The following is a 16,797-nucleotide window of genomic DNA, read 5'->3' as shown; positions in this document are numbered from 1 at the left end:
TAGCCCATTTTTAAAATGGGCCAATTACATAGGCAGCCCATGAAGGGGAGAAGTGGGTCAAATAAAGCCCATTAAAGAATTGGGCCAATTTTTTTCGTACTCCGAATAAGAAGCCCATTAAGAGGAGCATAGGCTCAAATAAAGCCCATTAAAATGGGCCGAATGGTTTCTTAGTAAAACATAAGCAGCCGATTAAAAATGGGCCAAGCGGTTTCGTAGTCAAACATAAGCAGGCCATTAAAATGGGCCGAAGGGTTTCGTAGTCCAACATCACAGCCCATTTTTAAAAATGGCCCAAATGGCTTCGTAGTCCCACCCAAGCAGCCCATTAAGGAGAGTAGTGGCTTAAATAAAGCCCATTTTAAAATGGGCCGAATGGGTTTCTAGTCCAACAGAAGCAGCCCATTAAGGGGAGTAGTGGCTCAAATAAAGCTCACTTTAAAAATGGGCCAAAATGTTTCGTAGTCCAACCCAAGCAGCCCATTAAGGGGAGTAGTGGCACAAATATAGCCCATTTTAAAAATGGGCCGAATGGATTCGTAGTCCAACCTAAGCAGCCCCGTCAATATCCGTACTTCATCGATATGCCCATCGATGTGTCGGTAAAATTGAAGAGTCGATATTGATATTAACATCAATATTTTAACCCTTCATATTAATACCCACTTTAATGTTGCCATAACACTACAAGAAACTCAATTCCTCTTAATAATTTACACGATTAACGAGGGGGAATTTCAACAAAAAAACCACAAATATGTCGTACTGTTAAAATGGTGTGCTGAAACTCTGACCCGTCGACTAGAGGTGTGGTCAAGTCTTATGCTCAACCGCTCTTTCTTTCTAACTTTATGGCCTCATAAGATGTCATCACCTCTTTGAACTTTGCCTCAGCAGCCTCTGCAACAGAGTGATCACAAGAGGCTATAGTAGAACATAAAGATGAATATCTAAAATTAAACGAAAAGAAAAAAAAAATGATACAATGATGTTTGATCATCTTCTATGTTCCTACCTTTATTATCCTGGTTCTGATCTGGATGAAACTGCTTCGCCTTGGATTGGAATGCTGTCTGTGACCATGAATAGTTCAATTCACAACCCACGACTTGAATAATAAAATAATTCACAGAAACTGATAACAAAAGGTTAGAACAATAGTAACATAGGAGCTTATATGAATTAAGGAATATACCTTAATCTCAGCATCTGTATAAGGTGTTTTTCGACACCTGAAGCAGACATTAAGGCACGATGTCATTAAGACAGGTAATTGGAACTAAATCTATTGGACCATAAAAGCTTTTTCTATGGTCCAGCAGAATGGAAGATAACCTCATAACTAACCCCGCAACATAGAAAAGTGGAATAGTGCCAGATGAAATGAAACCCGATTGGTAGGTTAATCCTAACAAAAATTGGAGGGGAAGAAAAAATATCCATAATTTAATTGTAAGCAATATTATCACACACTAAATTCACCTGTTGAGACCCAAAACTGTATAATGATGCGATAGCAAGTAGCTTGTTCTGTCTCTTGGAGTTTCCTTATAGTTATTACTTTGTTCTCTGTAGAACGTCTCGGCTTTCCAATACCAATCATCTCGCTGGTGATGTTGATGAAACGCACCACCACCATTCTCTCCCCACCTTTCGTAGCCTCTCTTGTGTTTGTTCCTCTCTCTGTTGAATACATTCTGCATGCGCCTTATGCGCTCCTAAATCAAACAGTGCACAATGAGATCCAATCAGCCCAAAAGGAAAAGGGATGAGATATCAGAATCCAGTTAGAAAGAAATAAAATACGGCGAGAAATGGCTTGAACGGGGAGAGGGGGAGTGGAATTTCGAAGAAGATAAAATCAGTCATGGTGAGTCGGACGTTGGAAGTTTTGAACTCCAAAGAGTGTTGTGGGGTTTGGGATGTTAGGAGATAGGCTCAAGGCCCAAAGTTTTTGGTATATGTTGAATACTAATGAGATTGCGGCCAAAAAAGCATAACAAGAGCTTCTCTTGAAATTTCAAATTCAAATTCACCAAGAAAGCAGTATAAATTCCAAGGTCTTAGAAGTTTAAGAAATAATAGAGTAACATTACAAGACACTGTTCTTGCTGGACAGAAAATGAAAGGAAAAAAAATAAAGAATTCTTACCACCCTCTCCATTTCTTCTTCATATTCCTCTTGCAGCCTACGATTATACCTTTTCCATGCTTCCTCCTGAAACGATGACCGGAAAGAACGACCACTTCCTCCACCCTGTGATGATTGTGACCTGCTCAACTTTTGTTCAATAAAACAATAATATCAGCTACCAGATTTCAAGATTATATCGCTAAATCCTTTCCTTTCGTTTCTTTTGTGCAAGTTTTTGTTTCTAAGTGATATGATTATAGGTGCCATGCTCTTATCAATATATATTTATCTCCCTCACAGCAGTCGTTTCACAAACGAGTTGCAAAAATTGAACAGCATAATTAAATGCAGTCACGCATATACCTGAGTATATACCCAATCACCAGTTCTCCGCAGATGACCAATCTGCCCAAAAACAACCACTGTCAAATTGGGTAATCTAGCAGCAAGTCGATTAAGCAGCAACTTCAGGGAGAGAAACTACTTGATGGAACTCGTATCCAAGTATATCAGGAATTTTTTTTATGTCACCACGTATTAGTGCATTCAAGTAATCAGTCCATTGACAAATTTACTCGCATACACAGATTCAGGTAATTTCTTATCATTCATTATTAATGAGAGCTGTCGTATCAATTCATGAAAGTCAGGATTAGTTCAATAGCATATACTGATGCTGGCCTTCTGATTCAATGAAATTTGAGTAAAGAAATTCATACTAGATCGAAATTAATATTTCCCATCACTATTGTAATTTCTCATTTAAAGAAAGTTAATGAAAATGTAACTCAACTCCTAAAATTCCATGAGCATGAACGAAGAGAACTAAAATTGAATCAGCAATAAATAGACTAAATAACGAAAAGTGCGATAAGACTCACGGCGAGAGTGGTGGCAGAGGCACCGATTAAACCGAAAAGTAGAATTGCCCAGAGTTTCAAGTCCTCCGCTTTCTCTTGATGCGGTGGTGTTGACGATTGCCATTGATTACCCTTATCCGGTTTGCCATTGTTATCGGTCATCTCCTTTCGATGCAAGAGTCACGTTCAGCTGATTGTAGTAGTAGATGTTGTCCGAATTCGAAACCTTAGAAGCATTGTTTAGGGTTTGTTTCTCCCCCCGTCTTTTCAATTTCGCTCTTCTCCCTTACCGACACCGCCTCGAGAAACAAACCCTGCGCTCGGACGGGTTTGATCGAAACCAGAGGAGAAGACGAAGATGAAATCGAATTCAGGGATGAAAGGTGGGAATTAGAAGCTACGTAGTTTTGTTTGAGGCGAGATTCTACGCTCAGCGCAACGAAGTTTTGGGACGACCCCGACTCTGGAAACTGGAAAACACAGGTTATATATACTTTTTCATTTTTCATTTTTCTCTCAAAGAAATTTAAAAATAATTGGAAAAATATGATTTTTAGTAAATTTTATTATCGATGAAATTAATAAATTTGATTTATAAATTATGAATTAATTTTACGACAAAAACCCTTAATGGGCTGCCTAGGATGGACGACGAAAACATTCGGCCCATCTCTAAAATGGGCTATATTTGAGCCACTAATCCCCTCAATGGGCTGCTTAGGTTGTACTATGAAACCATTCGGCCCATTTTCAAAATGGGCTATATTTGAGCCACTACTCCTCTTAATGGGCTGCTTAGGTTGGAAAACGAAACCAATTGGCCCATTTTATAAATGGTCCAAATGGTTTTGTAGTCCAACCTATGCAGCCCATTAAATGGAGTAGTTGCTCAATTATAGCCCATTTTGAAATGGGCTAAATGATTTTGTAGTTCAATCTAAGCAGCCCATTAAAGGGAGTAGTGGCTCATATATAGCCCATTTTAAAAATGGACCAAATGGTTTCATAGTACAACCTAAGCAGCCTATTAAGGGGAGTAGTGGCTCAAATATAGCCCATTACAAAATCGGACTAATGGTTTCGTAGTCCAACCTAAGCAGCCCATGAAGGGGAGTAGTGGCTCAAATATAGCCCATTTTAAAAATGGGCCTAATGGCTTCATTTCATTTCATTCATGCCACGACATACAATGTCGATTACAATCCCAGCCCAAGCCCATATTATTTCATTCATATTTATTCATCTCCTTATTCAGTCCGATCAAAAGTAAATTTTTGATGATATTTTTTACAATAGTATCTAAAATTTAAAAAATACAAAATCTAAATTATTATCCGCTCAAATTCAGACATTAAATTATTACAAATTTAAAAAACAAAAAAAACTAAATCGTTACAAATTAAAATTCAAATATCAAATCATTAAGAACAAAAAAACATTTATTTTAAATTCATGGCATTTAACATATGTAACATATGGTAAGGAAAGAGAGCAGCAGATGTTTATTTTGAAGACTATTTTGGTTGGTTTTGTTATAAGATGCATTAACACACCACATTCAATGAAGGGAATTGAAATAAATATAAAATATATATAATAAAAAGAAGACATAGAATGAGTCGACTAGTCAAAATGTGTATAGTTAGTGAGAATATTGATTTATCCTCACTACTTGGAGTGTTGGACCAGTGTTCTCCTATGGATAAGAATTTCTATTTTTGTTCAATACCAACCTCCAACATTTGATAAATGTTTCCCTATTTATGTATCTATGCATGAAAATACATATTTACTATTATTATTATATTCATCCACAGCTCCTTCACTAGTGGATGTTATGAACTTTTTTTTTTCCATTTTTCCATCATTATTTGTCCTACACACTTTATTTTTTGGGTTAACTATATGTATATAATGGTTACGTGGCGTAAAAAAATTCCTTTATTTATTTTTTCTTTGTTTCCATTTTGATGAATCTATGGTGGGTTATATGTACACTTTGCTGTCTAACCTCAAACAGATTCTTTACCTTAATTGATTAACGGCCCAACCCTACCTTGATATAAACATGACATATACAATATGTAATATATAATTGTCTACTTGTCTACTTGTCTTGTTTGTTGCTAATGTCACGCTCTTCTTCTCTTCCTCTACTTACAATCAATAATACCAATTATACCAAAGAATAATTAAGTGTATCAACCACATTGTGACGCTGATTTCGAATTAATTTGTAATTGATATGATACATACAAATGAAAGTGTATTGATATCGTGGACGGAGGGAATCCAACCAGGTGTGTAGACGAAAAAGGGAAGGCCAACACACATTGCATATACCTATTGGATATTCATCCTCATCTTCAATATCTAAACGACTGTCATTTTCGAGAGAAAAGGGCCAACTAAAAGCACCCATCAGTAGGGTCTCACCATGAAAAGCTTTCCCACTTTCCCAACCCAATGCCCCAACCACTATTATTATCAACTATAAATTATGCTTTTTTAATGTTTTTGAAGAGTCTGCCATTAATATGAAGAAAAAAAAAATGAATTTTCTAATTAATTGTTAAATCAAGATGATATTTTTATAAATATTAGCTTACCCTATTGATGCGACCCTTTTGTAACTTTCATTGGTTCAATAGGTTATATGCTATTGTTATGTACATGTATAGGTACATATTTGATGGGTTTAAATTAAACTTTTTGAGATAGAGACATGATTGTTCTTCATATGACTAGAAGTTAAAGATTCCATTTGAATTGCAAAACATTGTTTTTAAGGTTGATTGTTGTGGTTATAATTAAGGATGGAGAGGTAGGAGGCTGGTAACAAGGGGTGACTGAGTGGTTGAAGATAAGGGGGGAAAAGTTAAAGAGGTTGTTGTTACTCCCTATACTACGAGGAACACAGCTCACACAAAACAGAAGAATAGACAGCATTCTCTAAAGTTGTAGGTAAAGGCTTTGGACTTTTATCTCGACCTGTCGGAATAAGTAATAAATAAAAGAGAAACTCATGCTCCTTCTTTCTCTTGTCTTGTTTTTCTTCATGGTGGAGCTCAAATCAGTCTTTTCTGTCGGGAATTTTTCACTTTACTTTAGTTTCTTAACTCCTATAATTGTTTGCCTCTCTTCCCCCCCCACCCTCCTCCACTTCCTTCTCTGTTGCATCAATTTCAACACTTGTTTACCTACGCAACCAAATATCCATCAATTTTGTTCTCCATCATTCCTCTTCTTTCCCTTTCTCTTTTTGGAGATACTTTTTATTTTTCTCCCCAACTTAAATTAATTGGTCTTAATTCATACATTCTAGTTAAGGTTACACCAAATCTTCGTAACCATCCAAACCTACAATTTGGATTCAGGGTTAGGATTAGGTTTTGAAATTCGGATTTGACACCCTTGCAACAAGGTCATGTTACTTACTCCTCGCTTCTACGAGTGGAGATTAATCCCACAAACTAACACGAGTGTTAGTCATCAAACATAGAATTGCTACAAGTAAAGTACGCTTAACTATGAAGTTTCTATAATTGAGTCACTAAAAAGAAAGATATACCTTGTTGATATAGATAGTGACTTTCAATTCTTTTTAAGTCTTTCGTATTTATTATATACTCAAGATCGCTCTTATTTAGATGTGGTCTCAGTTCATTCATTACTTGAATATCACAATCCCTTCCGCTCGTGCCATGTTCACTAAGAGGAAGATAACTAGTAAACTCCCCAATGATCCTTATAATTGTAAGCCAGTTCTATAGTTATCTGGGTCCTTGACAATCAAGTCAAATTTACGATTAGGGTTTGGTGGGCGAATTCATGATGTCTTGGTTAAGGCTTCTAAGCGACCCTCCTCCAAAATTTAAGCTACAAACTCGTCTCTTGTACTCACTAATCGTTCCCTTGTCCATAGTTAAAGAGGTTATCTGAGATTCGTGATTATTTACTCTCGTTTAATTTTTTTAATCTCTAGCTTTCATGTCAAGTCTCTGTCATATCATTTATGGCAAGGCCATGTTTGGATGCGTTATTTGTCATTAACAACAGCAAAAAAGTCAATCCATAAGAGCTTAGAAAATGACATAAAAGCCAAAAGAAAAAAAAAAACATTCCATTTCTGTTAGCTGTCGTGAATCATTCCATTTAATAGAACTCCAGCTCCATCCAAACAACATTGTCTATTGTTTTCATTTAGGATTTAAACATAATTATAGGAGAAAAAAAAAAAAAAAACATAATCTACACAAGATAGGGCTTCAAACTTCTTATGATGCCTTCCATTAACTCTAACATGACCTCACCTTTTGATTTGTTTCCCCCAATTATTAACACTATCTCTTCGTCCTCTCTCCGGATAAACATCTGATCCAAAGTACAGAATCCTCCAACCAGAGTGTTCATTAATCACCGAGGTGTGCTGGAATTCAACAATAATGGATATAGTAAAGGGAAGTGGAAGATGGAGCGGGGCACATGTGGAGGGGAAGAACTCAGCGCGGAGAAGAAGGGCGGGCCTACAAAAGGGAGTGATGGGGAACAGTGGCTTTCCATTTAAAGCTTAGAATGTCTGATACAAAAAGACATGCAACCCTAAGAACACTTTCCACAAAACCGAATAAAATGCTCCAGTTTTTTCTTCGCCACCGACACTTGCAGCAATGAATTTGCAGACAAGCCCAAAAAACAAAACAATTTGTTCTTATTTCTCGCTTCTTTTTCTCCATTTTCAAACCTTATTCCTTCTCTTCTGTTCCCACTCAAATGCCACTCATTATTAACCTCCCAAACGAAGTACAATTCACCCCCGATGCCCTTTCAAAGTTTGGCACTCTCGCAGTAGCTGACTCATACATTACACTGCCACTGCAAACTCACCTTTCTCTCTCCCGCATCTTTCTCAATCAAATTTTTTTTTTTAATTTCTCTAAATAAACAAATAACACAAAATACTCCACCAAAGAACAGATTAACATGTGCAAAATTTTGGTGGGATAACCGAGTGAGTTGACACGGCGAAACTATTTGTGGAAGTGATTAACAGTTTTATACGGTTAGACGTTTGAGACAAATTTTTTTTTTTTAAAGTTCGTGTAGTTGTCAAAGGACATGTATTTTATTTTTTTAATTTACATCTTATTTTAACGTGACAAACTAAGTAAATATTTTGTTTTCTAATCCAACCTTTTTTTGCAAAAAGTGAATTGACTATCTAAATCCGCATGTCAAGACGACCAACCTCTACATATTTTTACATTTTTAGCATAAATTTCATCCCGTTTTAGAATTACCTTAGAAGGTCTCGTGTCAATGAAGATAATTATTCTCACTTATATACTACGTATCTTTGTCTTTCTTAATCAATATAAGATTTTGTTTGATAGACCGAAGCTATTGCATACCTTATACGGTGTATTTCATTTTGATGTGAATTTGTAAATTTTATGTATGAATACGTTTTCCTATCTTTAAAGTCAAAAAAATTAAGGCTAAGTATTGAAATTTATATAGTTGTGTCATTTCATTGATATTTATGAGTCCAATTTCTAATTTAGTAATAAATAATTTTGAAAATGGCTTACACAAGATATGACGTGGAGACTTTCAAATCACTAGAATTTGTAGGACTTTCAAATCAGCCATACATCAACATTTATATTGTTATCAAATTTACCTTGATTCACATTTTTTACTGCTTGGATTTTACATTGACTGTATTCCAGTATTCTTGTAACTGCCTTTAATTCAATTTGATCTATTTGTTGGTTCAATTTTCTAAATTCAAGTTTTGATTAATTAAGAATGTTCATTTATTAACTTATTAACTCAAAAAATATAAAGAAATAAAGGTAAAATGTAATTAAATAAATACACATAATTTTTAAAAATTGATGGTTCTCATGACACTCTCTATGTCCTAAAATGTTTATATTCAAATTTCAGAGCACAATAATAATAAATTATGTTTAATTGGAATTAATTTATGGTTGTTTAATAAATAAAGTGATTCTTATGAATATTTTTTAATATTTAAGAATTGATTTGTAATATTGAGGAACATGGAAGATATAAAATTTAGTTCTGGGGGACAAGCTGGAAGGGTTGAAAGTCAAAAGATAAGCCTTGAAGGAATCCCCATGGACCACCCATGTTCTTCTTCTCACCCATGACACGTGGCATGACCTCCTTGTGGTCGCAAAATTGTGCCAGAGCATTGTAAGACACCGTGGTCCGTGGACCACTTGCACCTCTCAGACCGCACAGGGCGCAGTCCGACTAATGAAAGGCTTCCCCAACTTCCAAATTTTACCTTTGTTAATTATTCCAAAAACAGTTTAGAGAAGGAGCGTCGATAAAACCTTCTCATAGTAGACATATTTTTTGGACGGTACAGTATTATAAATTACATACCATCATTTGTTGGACAATATCAAGAGTTAAAGAGAGAAGTGTTATAATACTATCAATAACGTGTATTCTTAAATAAAGCCACGTGGATCAATCCACAAAAAAAAGAGCAGAGAAAAGAAAAAAGAGTGGGGGCTTGAATTCCACCGGCTTACCATATTTGTTCCTCTCACTATCCAAAAACATACCCAACTTCTCTCCACATCCCACGCCTACCCAAATTTATTCTTTTGTTCTTATAATCAACTTTTATATCTCTCGTAGGTATATAACGGGTCTATTAAGTAGAAGTTTTCATACACTTGTAAAAATATTGTGTTCGTCTCCAATCGATGTGGGATTTCATATATTTACATTTCGACTTTTCAGTACACTTGAACGGTCATTGGTAGGCACAACCCTTTATAATTAAAATTAGTTTACAACTTAATTTCAAGTCTAATCCAACAATGGGTATGTCACGTGTGATCAATGAATGCACGAGCTGATCAGACAACTCAATATGTTTAGAGACGAAAGAACATTTGACCTAAAATCTTGAGGATTTGACTTGGAGAAGCACCAACCCATAATCGAATCATGTATTCAAATAAAGTTTGAAGGAAAAAAAAAAAAAAAAAAAAAAAAAAAAAAAAAAAAAAAAAAAAAAAAAAAAAAAAAAAAAAAAAAAAAAAAAAAAAAAAAAAAAAAAAAAAAAAAAAAAAAAAAAAAAAAAAAAAAAAAAAAAAAAAAAAAAAAAAAAAAAAAAAAAAAAAACCAAAAACAAGAGTGTGAGAGAGAGGCAATTAGTCAAAAAGAAAACTCCCAAAACTGACTAACCGCTCAAACTCTCCCGTCCCTATTTATATAAAATGGCACTCTAAATTGCGCACACAAGCACACAAATTTTCAATAGCAATACCTGTGGCTCTATATATACCGTCGCCCTCGTCTAGTGTCGATCTAAGTAGCTAAAAAGACAGCCAACTTTTGCTCTTGAATTCACCTAGTTTAGCTATCATGGCAATGTTGTCTACCAAAGCTAGCCATGATTCTCATGGCCAGGACTCTTCCTATTTCATTGGATGGCAAGAGTACGAGAAGAACCCTTATCACCCTACCCGAAACCCCACCGGAATTATCCAAATGGGTCTCGCCGAAAACGAGGTAATTTTGACCCCATTCCTTTTCACTCTACTAACTAACCATATTTGTGTTTCTTTTTTACGTGTATAAATTTACTGCATGTAAAAATATAATATTTTGCAGCTGAGTTTCGACCAATTGGAGAAGTGGCTGGCCAATAATCCAGACGCTTTGGGATTGAGACGAAATGGAGAATCCGTGTTTAGAGAATTGGCTCTATTTCAAAACTATCATGGGTTGCCAGCTTTTAAAAAAGTAGGTTACTTTCTTCGTTTTATTTTGCTTTTGATTTGTTGAGATGAGTTTTAATGGAAAATTGTGTGTAAATAATAGGTGCTGGTTGAATTGATGGCGGAAATACGAGGAAACAAAGTGAAGTTTGATGTGAATAATCTGGTCCTCACCGCTGGTGCAACTTCTGCCAATGAGATCCTAATGTTTTGTCTTGCCGAACTTGGAGATGCTTTCCTTGTTCCCACTCCTTACTATCCAGGGTAGGTTAACCCTATTATCACGAACCTTTTTCCTTTTTTTTTTTTTTTAATTAAAATTAAAAAAAAAAAAAAAACTCAATTATTTGTCATGTTCCACGTAAACTATGCACAATACTCTATAATATTTGCATAAAATCATGCCTACAATTCGAGGAAAAGACAATTATTCAATAAGGTTGCTCTAGTGTAAGTGCTTCATAATAACACGTGGATTCGAAAGAGCAGGTTTGACCGTGACCTAAAATGGCGTACGCATGTTCAAATAATTCCAATTCACTGTTGGAGTTCAAACGGGTTCAGAATCACAGCAGCGGCCATGGAGGAGGCCATGGAACGAGCCGAAAAGCTGAATCTACGAGTGAAAGGGGTTTTAATCACGAACCCATCAAACCCATTGGGCACTACAATGAGCCGGAACGAGCTGAATTTAGTGGTGGATTTCGCCAAAGCCAAAGGAATCCACATTGTAAGCGACGAGATATATTCCGCCACAGTTTATGAGACCCCAAAGTTCAGAACCATAATGGACGATAGCCTAAAAAAATCCTCAATATGGGACCGAATCCACGTGGTTTACAGCCTGTCCAAGGATCTGGGCCTACCCGGGTTCCGAGTAGGTATGATTTATTCAAACAACCCGAAAGTGGTGGCTGCGGCTACCAAAATGTCAAGCTTCGGCCTGGTGTCGTCTCAGACGCAGTACTTGCTGTCTCAAATGCTGGGGGACGAGAAATTCCGAAGGAATTACATGGAGGAAACGAAGAGACGGATCCGGAAGAGGAAAGGGTTGCTGGAGTCGGGGCTCCAGAAGGCCGGAATCCGGTGCTTGAAAGGGAATGCGGGTCTGTTTTGTTGGGTGGATATGAGGCATCTTCTCAAGTCCGGGACTTTCGAAGAGGAAATGGAGCTTTGGAAAAGGATTTTGTCCCAGGTTGGAATTAATGTGTCACCCGGTTCAGCATGTCATTGCTCTGAACCGGGTTGGTTCAGGATGTGCTTTGCCAACATGTCGGAACACACTTTGACGGTGGCCATGCGTCGTCTTAAGGCCTTTGTAGGGCCGAAGCCTGCTGTTGTAAAGAGACGGCCGTCCTTAACTAAGTGGGTTCTTTGATGATGTACTCACCACTCACCGGACCGACCGCCAACCGAATAAGTGCCACTGGTGTACCTAATTTAACGCAAATCCTAAAATCAATGTCCAAAATCAGATCTCTAATTATCAGCCCTACCCCATGTAAGAAATTTCATCAAATTTTAGTAATATTTTTATGAAAATAAATAAAATGTTACAAATTTTAAATACAAATACTAAATTATTTTAAGAATTAAATAGTTATATAGGTACAAAAACTAAATTATTACCAACAAAGCTGTCCATTTATTCGAACTAAAGCCATGTGTGGACCCACACTAAATACAGTAAAAAATTTCCATTTAAACGAATAATGGGAAGGAAGTGGGTAGTAATTTATTCTGGTTAGATAAATGTGAGTTGGAGATTTTTGACATATAAATATATGTGTATATATATTCTATTATAAATAATAATAAATCAATTTTTATTTCTGTATTCTATTTGTCTTACCATTACATTATATGACTTTCTTGCCATTATTTTATTTAGCTAATTTTATTTAGCTAATGAATACCTAACCTATTTTATTTGTTTTAAGGACGATGGTAATAATTATATTTTAGACACCACACTCGTCGTTATCAACAATAACTCAAAATGTAAGTCAAAATGTTAAGTAATTTATCTAAGTTAGAGAAGATTGAAATCAATATCCCTTGCTTAAAATAAATCAATTCATTGCATGAGTTTGATATTAATGACACTATGTATGGTCAAGTCTTTCATGTCGTTATAACTATTTGCCCTAAAAATATAGTTTTTAATTAAAATTCAATTTTCAGGCCCACCCCTCCCTCTCCTCATTTGAACTACAAAACAATAAATATAGTGATTAGATAAAAACGAGTTAAAAGTAATTAATTATGGATGAAAATCATCTTCAAATATTTTAAATATTTATTTAAAAAATATACTTTTATCATAAATTTACAATTTCATTTTTTATTACACCTCAATATTAGGTTGGTTGGTTTAAATTTATGAGTTTTTAGTAAAAATATTCAATATTGTTCAGGATTAATAATAATTTTAATACTCCAAAAAAATTGAAATTTTAGGGAGAATTAATACAATTTGTTTTTCCTATTGAAAGATAAGACGAATTGGGCTTATATTGAATGATAACAAAAGCGGTCCAGTTTAGAAGCCCAATTGGAAGCACAAGGCCCAAGCCCACGCATATAATCCAAGACTAAAATGGCTGCTATCTTACAAATTGCTAAACCAAGGGACAATTTTGGGGCATAGCTCACAACAATTCACATTTGTCTTATCAGCTTATGATAATACTCACAAGTTTAAGAGACGATAAATCAAACTATTATAAACAATCAACCTCATAATCATATCTAAATTCAAAATTTTGAGAGGTGTGTCTAAATTGGTGTAGAATAAAAGGAAATCATATGGAATTCTGATTTAAATAAAAATATATATTATGATTGAATTTTTTAATACAAAAATAAAATTTATTATTTCCATGGCAATGGGTGTCATAATCAGAGTTTATTATAAGAGACAAATTAAGAACGAATTATTCAGATAACCCAGCAATAAAGCAAGGCAGGCCAGTTTAATTTTTTAATAATACACGCAATTAATGTACAAAAAAGGGGGAAAATAATATTTAATCTGTTACTATTATTTAAAAAAAAGGTGGTGAAGGAAGTCATTGTTTGGCTGTTGGTTTTGGCATAACCTGCGCAAGAATATTGCCCCAATCACGGAACACTATTTTGATTTTTAATTTTTTTTTTTATAAATATAATTTTTATCCCTTTTTTATTCTTTGGTTTTTTGTTTTGGACATCTTCTGCTCTGCTTCTTCTTCTTTAGGGATATTCCCTCCAACTTTACTCACTTTCAAATTACTTGTGCTTATATTAATATATTTTTTAATTTTTTTTTAAAAAAATTATCTTCTCTTTTCTTTAATCAAAATGACACCCAAATTGAATTGTACTCTCATTTATTTAAGTCTACCGGAAACTTTTCTGGTAAGAGACCAAGTCTCGCCAGTAGCCAATTTTATCCTCTTTAGACTTTTCTTTCAAATCGACCATGTTTTAACGGGTTGATCGACCATGCTTTCAAATCGACTACTTAAAAAATTGGACGAACCCATCTAGGTTTTACTTTTGATTTCATTTGACAAATCTCGTATGAATGAAGTATTGTGTGTTTCACTTATATACCCATAAAACTTCACTATTTACTCTAAAAGCGTATAAATACGAGTATGATTTCATGGTTGTACATTATGAAGAGTCTCATAAATAAAGAGTTAAAATCTTGGGAATCTTGACCATTACCTCTCTTTGATTAAGCTAAATAGGAGTGTGACCAACCCTAAAAAAGAAGATAATGGCTGCTGAATAATGGCTCTAAATCTACAATAAAAAAGTAAGAACCCACAGCCTACGCCTTTGAGCATTATGCATTTACCCTATGATTCTATGTCACAATTATATGGTCCAAATTTCTTTCAACTCAAATATCAAACTATATGTATGTATATATTTATATACTCATGATGACATATAATGCAGTCAAGCTCCTCAAAGTTTCAACTTAATTTGAACTACCCCAAAAGTAACTTTTATTTGTTCTTAATACTATTCAAAATTACCATACTTTTAGTCAGACAAGTATAAGCACATAAGCATAGTTCCTTTGACCTTCTAAAAGGACTTTGAAGTGAGACACATGTGCACTCATAAACATTAGGCGGCTTCACCTGCAACGCCTTCACCAACCACAAACCACTGATCTTTAAACTCCATTGCCATGCAAACATCTACCTTTTTCTCACTTTAATGCTTATTATTGTTCTTGCTCTTAGTTTCAAATCCTTCTTTGCATTAATCCATACCCTTTTCAAATACAAAGAGAAAGAAATTGATATTAACTCCGTTCAAACTTTTGATCTTAGTCGAAAATGTGAGATTCCACATTAGTTCGAGAGGAAAACGAATCATTTTTTATAAGGGTATGGAAACTTTTCCCTAACAAACACGTTTTAAAAACCTCCAAATGAAAATTCCAAAGAGAACCATATCTTCTAGCCTGAGTTTCATATAAACTCATGTGTTTGAGGATTGATTTTCTTTGGATGCCGATTGGGACCCTAAAATCATATACAAAACTTAGGGTTTCAGTTTTTTAATTAAAAAAAAATCTTTAGGGTACTCATCATTTTGACTTGACTATACAAAATGACATGAATTCAACTCTTGTTTAGTCCCAAATTTGAAAACCTTATCTAAGAATGATTATAATAATGTAACCCAATATCCAAATTTCTTAAGCTTTCCCATTTGTCAAAAGAAAACCAACCATATATGAGCAAGATTCAACTCATATATATATACAATTAAAAAAAAGTTAAGGGTTTATGTTTGCTAAAATCTAAAGCAACCAATGTTAGGTAATGCCCTAATTTCGAGAGATTTCATGTTTGAGGTCAAAATACAGATCCCAATGAAGTTGTAGCTGTAATCCTTCACAGATTTCAAGCACTTTTCAATTCAACAGAGAATTATAGAACAAGTGAAGCAAAAGAACTGAGTAAATTCAGAGAATTTGACGAGACAATGAATGCAAAATCGCTAGTGCTTACCTTATGATCAGCTAATTTCGGACAATAAAACTAGTGGTCGGAAATAAGTTGAACACAAAATATAATCATATATAGTAATCAGTTTCAAATGAACAGGAAAAACCAAACATAATAATATTCTATGTTTTTTTTTCTTTTAAATTTATTGTTCTAATCAGAAGGAAAATCCAAACCGCAGCCTCCAAATCAGTATTGGTAAAGAGTCAATTTTTATTGCTTTACATCGCGCCCGGCATGATCATAGTATCCTCAAGTCATCAAACTTAGCATTATATTGTTCAGCAGTAGTTGGTAAATCTTGCAGCATTATTGGTTCGTAATTCGGGCAAGAAGAACTCTGGAGAGACCCCATGTCACAGCCATGACCATTGGTACCCAAAATCTGATGATGATCTTCAAACAGAAACTCAAGACCACATAAAACCCTCCTCGGATCCTCGTACCCTGTCATGTTATAATTCTCCACCTCCACCTCCACCATTTGGTTACTGCTTTGCCCTTGCATAATTGGCAAAAAATGGCCATACCCATTTGCATTGTTGTTCATATTACTATACCCACTTTCTTCACCCATGGATTGACCTCCAAATTTGCTCAGATTTTCAATCGGGTTGATTGGATCAGATGCTGGCAAGCTGCCCTGGTTGTAGTGAGGTCCCAAAGGGAGCTGCTGCTGCTGAGGCCAATAAGGAATGTTGTTATGGGCTTCGTTTAATGAAAATATGGCAATATTGTTGTTCTCAGCCCCATAATTTGTTGCATTATTATTATTCTCTAATGGTCTCTTCATTTGTTGCATTTGCTTTAGAGCGTTTCCTCTACGAGTTGCCTGCTGTTGATGATGATGCTCTTTCCGCTGCTTCCCAAATAGCTTCTTCTTCAACCTCGTGTTCCAATAGTTCTTTATGTCATTGTCTGTTCTTCCCGGTAACTGCGCTGCAATTATGGACCACCTATTCCGTTCCAAAAACACCCTTTATATGCATAACCTCATTTTGGGGGGGGGGGGG

The 16,797-nt window shown here is 35.1% G+C and overlaps 3 protein-coding genes across 5 annotated transcripts in view; 1 reads left to right on the top strand and 2 right to left on the bottom strand.

Moving 5' to 3' along the window:
* Positions 1–536: 536 nt before the first annotated feature.
* Positions 537–3,474, bottom strand: LOC111463013. Of its 2 annotated transcripts, XR_002713808.1 has the most exons (8): positions 3,016–3,474; positions 2,498–2,539; positions 2,153–2,281; positions 1,483–1,718; positions 1,196–1,232; positions 1,016–1,073; positions 634–900; positions 537–549 (listed from the first exon to the last, which is right to left on the bottom strand). XR_002713808.1 is itself a non-coding variant. In XM_023106849.1 (7 exons), exons 1-7 carry the CDS (start codon positions 3,154–3,156, stop codon positions 827–829), a joined length of 717 nt encoding a protein of 238 aa, XP_022962617.1. In that variant the 5' UTR covers positions 3,157–3,474; the 3' UTR covers positions 629–826. The 2 variants fall into 2 exon arrangements, 1 of the variants encoding a protein (XP_022962617.1); XM_023106849.1 differs by lacking the exon at positions 537–549 and having other exon boundaries at positions 629–900.
* Positions 3,475–10,298: 6,824 nt separating this feature from the next.
* Positions 10,299–12,300, top strand: LOC111462752 (1-aminocyclopropane-1-carboxylate synthase CMA101-like). The gene is made up of 4 exons (XM_023106476.1): positions 10,299–10,557; positions 10,660–10,791; positions 10,870–11,030; positions 11,256–12,300. The coding sequence occupies exons 1-4, from the start codon at positions 10,411–10,413 to the stop codon at positions 12,142–12,144; spliced, it is 1,329 nt and encodes a 442-aa protein (XP_022962244.1). The 5' UTR covers positions 10,299–10,410; the 3' UTR covers positions 12,145–12,300.
* A 3,621-nt stretch (positions 12,301–15,921) lies between these two features.
* Positions 15,922–16,797, bottom strand: part of LOC111462761 (transcription factor RAX3-like) — a 2,430-nt gene continuing 1,554 nt past the window's right edge. For both annotated transcript variants that reach the window (XM_023106489.1, XM_023106490.1), the window contains exon 3: positions 15,922–16,740. In XM_023106489.1, coding sequence (XP_022962257.1) covers positions 16,026–16,740 — 715 coding nt within the window. In that variant the 3' untranslated portion in view covers positions 15,922–16,025. The remainder of the gene's footprint in view (positions 16,741–16,797) is intronic.

The sequence above is a fragment of the Cucurbita moschata genome, unplaced genomic scaffold, assembly GCF_002738365.1.
Source record: "Cucurbita moschata cultivar Rifu unplaced genomic scaffold, Cmos_1.0 Cmo_Scf00027, whole genome shotgun sequence".
Lineage (NCBI taxonomy): Eukaryota > Viridiplantae > Streptophyta > Magnoliopsida > Cucurbitales > Cucurbitaceae > Cucurbita > Cucurbita moschata.
The sequence above is the reverse complement of the archived record's forward strand: the minus strand, read 5'-3'. Positions and strand labels throughout refer to the sequence as shown.

Coding starts and splice junctions, on each gene's coding strand:
- LOC111462752 (XM_023106476.1), top strand. CDS start 10,411: ATGGCAATGTTGTCTACCAAAGCTAGCCATGATTCTCATGGCCAGGAC. Junction 10,792..10,869: donor GGTTGCCAGCTTTTAAAAAA/GTAGGTTACTTT, acceptor TGTAAATAATAG/GTGCTGGTTGAATTGATGGC. Junction 11,031..11,255: donor CCCACTCCTTACTATCCAGG/GTAGGTTAACCC, acceptor TCGAAAGAGCAG/GTTTGACCGTGACCTAAAAT.
- LOC111463013 (XM_023106849.1), bottom strand. CDS start 3,156: ATGACCGATAACAATGGCAAACCGGATAAGGGTAATCAATGGCAATCG. Junction 1,233..1,482: donor ACAGTTTTGGGTCTCAACAG/GTGAATTTAGTG, acceptor TGTCTGCTTCAG/GTGTCGAAAAACACCTTATA. Junction 901..1,015: donor TCAGAACCAGGATAATAAAG/GTAGGAACATAG, acceptor ACTCTGTTGCAG/AGGCTGCTGAGGCAAAGTTC.